General features: G+C 44.1%; 1 protein-coding gene across 1 annotated transcript; it reads right to left on the bottom strand.

The window, feature by feature from the left end:
- Positions 1-1,422: 1,422 nt before the first annotated feature.
- LOC147631222 (pentatricopeptide repeat-containing protein At3g09040, mitochondrial-like) lies at positions 1,423-4,542 on the bottom strand. The gene has a single exon (XM_086809557.1). It carries the CDS (start codon positions 4,436-4,438, stop codon positions 1,931-1,933), a length of 2,508 nt encoding a protein of 835 aa, XP_086665683.1. The 5' UTR covers positions 4,439-4,542; the 3' UTR covers positions 1,423-1,930.
- Positions 4,543-5,559: the final 1,017 nt, after the last annotated feature.

Genomic DNA, 5,559 nt, shown 5'->3' with positions numbered 1-5,559 from the left:
AATCCACACTTTGACTCAACACTTTCAATTGCATCTTTCTTTTCTTGGCTCATTGCTATGCGGGGTATTAATTAATACATAGCAGGCATTAATCAATATTACCTTAATGATAAACATTAAAGGCTCCTCCCTTCATCAAACGTATAGTGCAGCAAAGTGAGAGACGCAATAAGACGGGGGTTGCTTACGCTATTGGAAAGTCAGAGGCAATGATTGCCTCACAGGGAAGGTTGTCTGTCTCATGCGCGTAAACTTGAAGAGAGAAAGAGAGGGGTGATGGTTGCTTGGAAAGATAGAGGCAATGAACGAAGGTCGTCTGCCTAATGCGAGCAGACTTGAAGAGAGAGAGAGAGAGAGAGAGAGAGAGAGAGGGAGACGCTGGTTGTCCCTCGTGCTTTTTATACAATAGACAAAGAGAGGTGCCTCTCTCTGCAAGCATATCAGGGAGAGACACAGAAGTTGGGAAGGCATAGACCCTGAGCGAAGAAGAGAGAGAGAGAGAGAGAAAGGGTGCGAGAAGGAGAGAGAGAGAGAGAGAGAGAGAAAGGGTGCGAGAGACACAGACGTTGGGAGGGCATAGACCTTGAGTGAAGGAGAGAGAGAGAGAGAGAGAGAGAGAGAAAGGGTGCACTACGTAGAGAGAGGGCACATACCCTATGAAGCTGGCAGACACGCTGTAATCATGTAGATAAAATAGGGATTTTAATGGATTTCATACTGAACAAAGGTTTCCAATTTCATATCAAAGGTCACAAAAGCCCGTTGTCATTGATAAATCAAAGGTCACAAACAGCCGTTGTTATTAATTAAGTAATCCCAAACAGAAAACATCTTGGGTATAATATATATATATATATATATATATTCAGATGATAATAATACAAAACAGGATATGGAAATGGCGACACAATGAAAAAATCAAGAGCCCCAAAGGTGGGAGTAACGTGTGTATTTAAAGAGCCTCAAGAGCGTCGACAGGGAGCTTGAATTTCAGCCCCATGCAGCTGCCTAAAGAGCAAGGTGTCCGAGGGCGAGTATAGACAAAATGCGCAGCATTTTTGGGCACACGATCGAAGGGGTGCCAAGCACCCATGGTCAGGGACAGTACGGACAGCACATTGTTCATTGTATGGAGTCGTGGACCAGTTCTATATGGCCACATCAGATGCCTATTTATAGGCCAGGTCAGGTCATTTACAGGCAGATATGAGTTAGGATTTGCAATGCAATTCTCCAAGCAGCAGACATAGCATCAAGACCTCCAGTGCTCGAGTTGGAGGCCTGCGGTGTTGTAGCGAGTCTTGCACACCATACAGACTACAGATCTGAATTTGAATGTGTCCATCGTTGTATATAATCACATTTTAATACTACACAATAGATTAGGTTTATCTTGCCTTGCTTGTTGTGTACTCTTAGTTCATGTAATTATGCATGTGATTAGCCTAAATTTGTGTCCTTAATTAGTGTTAATGAAGTTCAACTTCCACAGTCATATTGAAGGCATGTCTCCACTTAATTGTGAGCATGCTTTAGGCTGAATCAAAGAAGCATGAGAAATGCATGCTTCAATGCCAAGCGGCAGATAGCAGGCTTGGTCACTGCCTTGGTCTCACCGCCTGGATGGAGGTAGTGTCTAGCATGACAAGACACAAGGCAAGATGCTGAACAACCAACTTGTCTCCGCCCAAGATACGTTCATGAATATTGTGAAAATTTTCCCAAATGAAGATTTCACAAGATCCACCTTGTGTCATTTGAAGTAGACTCTGACACAAGCTCAAGCTGTGGAACAAAACCCTGGACTTTCAGTAGCTTGCTTAATAGTCTAAGCTTTTCATTACTCAGGTTCTCCTCCCAGTGACCTCCTGTGCATTAGATTCATAATTGCATCTTCATAATTTCTCAACTCTTGAACTTTCTCAGCATGCTACCACATGTTCGTGTCTCCGTAGATATTTGACATCAGCATAAAACTAGAAGCATCATTGGGTGCCAACTCAACAATAACATCAAAGCATTTCTGTCCTACCTCAGCGTTACCATATGTTCTGCAGCCAGCAAGCAGAGAAGTCCACCCAGTTGTATTTGCAGAACTAGGCATACTGTAAAGTAAATCTTCAGCTTCCTTAAACAAACCAGCACGGCCAAGAAGATCAACTACGGAGTTATAGTGCTGAATACCAGGCACAATATTATGGTCTTCTGTCATTGATCTGAGACAGCAAAGACCTCTCTCCAATGATCCTGCATGACTGCAAGCAGCTAAAATACTGGTAAAGACAGCATCGTCAGGCCTCAGCCCTTCGCGTTTCATAGCCTCGAAACATTGCATGGAAAGCCTGCAATCACCATGCCATGCATGACCTGCAATCACGGCACTCCATGATACCACATCCCTATTCCCAAGTTTATCCAAGACTTTACTAGCCTCCTCTTGGCTTCCACATTTCGTGTACATATCAACAAGGGCATTCCCAACAGTGACATCCAATTCAAGTCCAATTTCAATTATCTGTTTGTGTACCTTCCTGGCATGTGCTATGATACCAATACTGCTACATGCTTTCAAAATGCACAAAAAAATTGGTCGATTTGGCATTGTAGTCTGAGATTGCATTCTCTCAAAAAGTTCAAGGGCAAGAAAACAATGCCCATGCTGGACATATCCTGCAATCATTGCACCCCACGTTACCACATCTCTATTTGAGTGAGCATCAAAAACAACCCGCGCTTCCTCTAAGCTCCCAAATCTGGCGTACATGTCAACAAGAGTGGTCCCAACAGCCGCATCTGTTTGAAATCCACTTTTAATAATGTATTCGTGTATAAGACTGCCCGGCTCTAAGGCGCCCATATGCAGGCATGCTTGCAGGATGGTCACAAATATAGCTTCACTTGGCTCTATTCCATCATGTAGCATTTCTGCAAACATTTCTAGTGCAAGATCCCCATGCCCCATCTGGACATAGCCAGAAATCATGGCTCCCCATGACACTACATCTGGATCCAACAGTCTGTCAAAACTATTGCTGGCCTCTTCAAGGCTTCCATACTTGGCATACATGTCAACAATGGTGCTCCCAACAAGAATGCCGAGTTCAAATGCACCTTTGACAACTTGATCATGTATCTTTCGACCTTCTTCCATGGACCCAATACTTATACATGCTTTCAAGGTAGACACAAAAATTATTTCATTCGGCTTTACACGGTGCTGCATCCCCTCAAAAACCTCAAGAGCCAAAAGACCGTGTCCATACTCCGCACATCCATCAATGACCGCACCCCATGATATAACATCTGGATTGGGCAATTTGTCAAAAATTGTTTGTGCATCCTGTAGTGCATACATGTTAATGAGTGAATTCCCCAGGGCAGTATCAGACCTAAGGCCACTTTTGATTATAAGATGATGTACTAACCTTCCCTGCTGTAAATTCTGTGTACTGCCACATGATTTTAGAACCCCCGAGTATGTGATCTTGTCTGGTTTTATGCCCTTCTGTCGCATTTTTTCAAAGAGAACCAAAGCTGATACATCATTTCCATGCTGCGCATATCCTACAATCATCGCATTCCATGTGACAACATTCAGACTTGCCATCTCATCAAACACCCTCCGAGCATCTTCTAGGTTCTCACATTTTGCATACATGTCAACCAAAGCAGTTCCAACAACTACATCTGATTCTAATCCTGCTCTAATAATCTCTTCATGTATCTGTCTGCCATTGCATAATGCTCTTTGTCCACTGCTTGCTTTCAAGGCACATGAAAAAATGACATTATTCGGCTTCACACCATGAGAATGCATCTTTTCAAAAAGCTCCAACACAATAAGTCCATGTCCATGATGCGCGTATCCTGCAATCATTGCAGCCCATGACACCACATTTTGAGCTGACAATCCATCAAACACTTTGCATGCCTCATCTAAACTTGCACACTTAGCGTACATATCAATTATGGTGTTAGCCATTGCCACATCTAACTCTAAACCCTCTTGAATGATTTGATTGTGTGTTTGTCTGCCCTGCCTCACTGCACCTAGCTTGCCACAAGCATTCAAAACACATAGGAATGTGCAATTATCCGGCTTCAACCTGTCACCCTGCAGTTTGTCAAACAATTCAAGTGTCTTGTTGCCATCCCCAAGCTTTGCATGTGCTGACATGATTGCATTATATGTAAATACACTAGGCTTGGAAGCTTCAAACACTTGATTTGCTTCTGAGAAACTCCCACATGCAGCATAGAGGCGTAGAAAGTGGTTGGAAAAAACGGCAACTGTATCAAGGCCTTTACTAACCATGATGGAATGCACCTTCTTTCCAGCTGCCAAATCTTTCTTTGTAATACACTGTTGCAAGAGGCGATACAGAATGTCCCTCGATACATGTATCCCTTGCTGGACCATAACATCAACCACTTGCATGGCTTCATTTGAACATCCATCTTTGCAAAGTTCGTACACATGTCGAAGCAATCTCTCAACCTCTCTTCATAAAGAAAAAACTCTCACAGCCATCAACAAATCAGCTTTTCTTGAAAAACAATCATAATTGAAATCCCCCCTCACCCCCCTCTCTCTCTCTCTCGCATACAAAGGCATGGAGAGTGGGAAAGAAGAGGGAAGGTAGTGGCGAATCTTCTTCTAAGGAGAGAGCACTTATCATTCGTTTCCCCTCCATGGAAGCGAAGAAGGACTTCTTGAAGAGACGTCCTACACTCAAGCAAACGGGAATATTTCTTGGAGATGACCTCACACTCTCGCAACTTGCCCACATGGAAGAAGTTATGCCCGAGATAAGGGCAGCCCGAGAGAAAGGGAAAGTGGCCTTCTATAGAGATGGTAGAGTGGTGATTATGGAGAGGCGCTCTTCATGACGGCGCGAGACCTATGGGACTACACTCAAAGTTGCTACCTGGAATTGTAATGGATCTCTACGCCTTGATGTAGGGGCTTTTGAGGATAGTTTCACTGGGAGGGACATCATCTTCTACTGTGAGACGCATCAGGCTCCTGGACAGTCCATGCCACATGTTAGTGGATACCGATGGGAGACAGCTTGTAGACAGGAGACTCGTTCAGAGCATAGAGGACGGGGCTCAGGAGGAGTGGCAGTATTGTTTAGAGAGGAGCTACAGCCACTGATACATATAGTCCGCAGAGATGAGCAGGCCAGGTACATGTGGGTTAGACTGAGGGCAGAGACCGGCAGATATCTCTACATTGCTATATGCTATTTTGCTCCTAGTACATCAGTGTATGCATCACCTAGCGGGCAGTCTCCCTTTTCTATTTTGGATGATGACATTTGGGAGTTCTCCAGGGATGGTGACATCATTCTCTTGGGGGACTTCAATGCCAGGACCGCCCATAGCCAGACAATATTTTATGATACCTCAGAGGAGATGTTGAGGGAGCTTGATGTTAGGGATATGGGCCTATCTAGACTCTCACAGGATGAGGAACATACAGTGTATGGGCGGTATTTGATAGACATGGGGACTGCACATGGATTGGCCATCCTGAATGGCCTACAGAGATTCCCG

The sequence above is a fragment of the Cibotium barometz genome, chromosome 15, assembly GCF_041138505.1.
Source record: "Cibotium barometz isolate CiBa-2024 chromosome 15, ASM4113850v1, whole genome shotgun sequence".
Lineage (NCBI taxonomy): Eukaryota > Viridiplantae > Streptophyta > Polypodiopsida > Cyatheales > Cibotiaceae > Cibotium > Cibotium barometz.
Note: the sequence above shows the minus strand (reverse complement) of the source record. Positions and strands in the feature narration are given on the sequence as shown.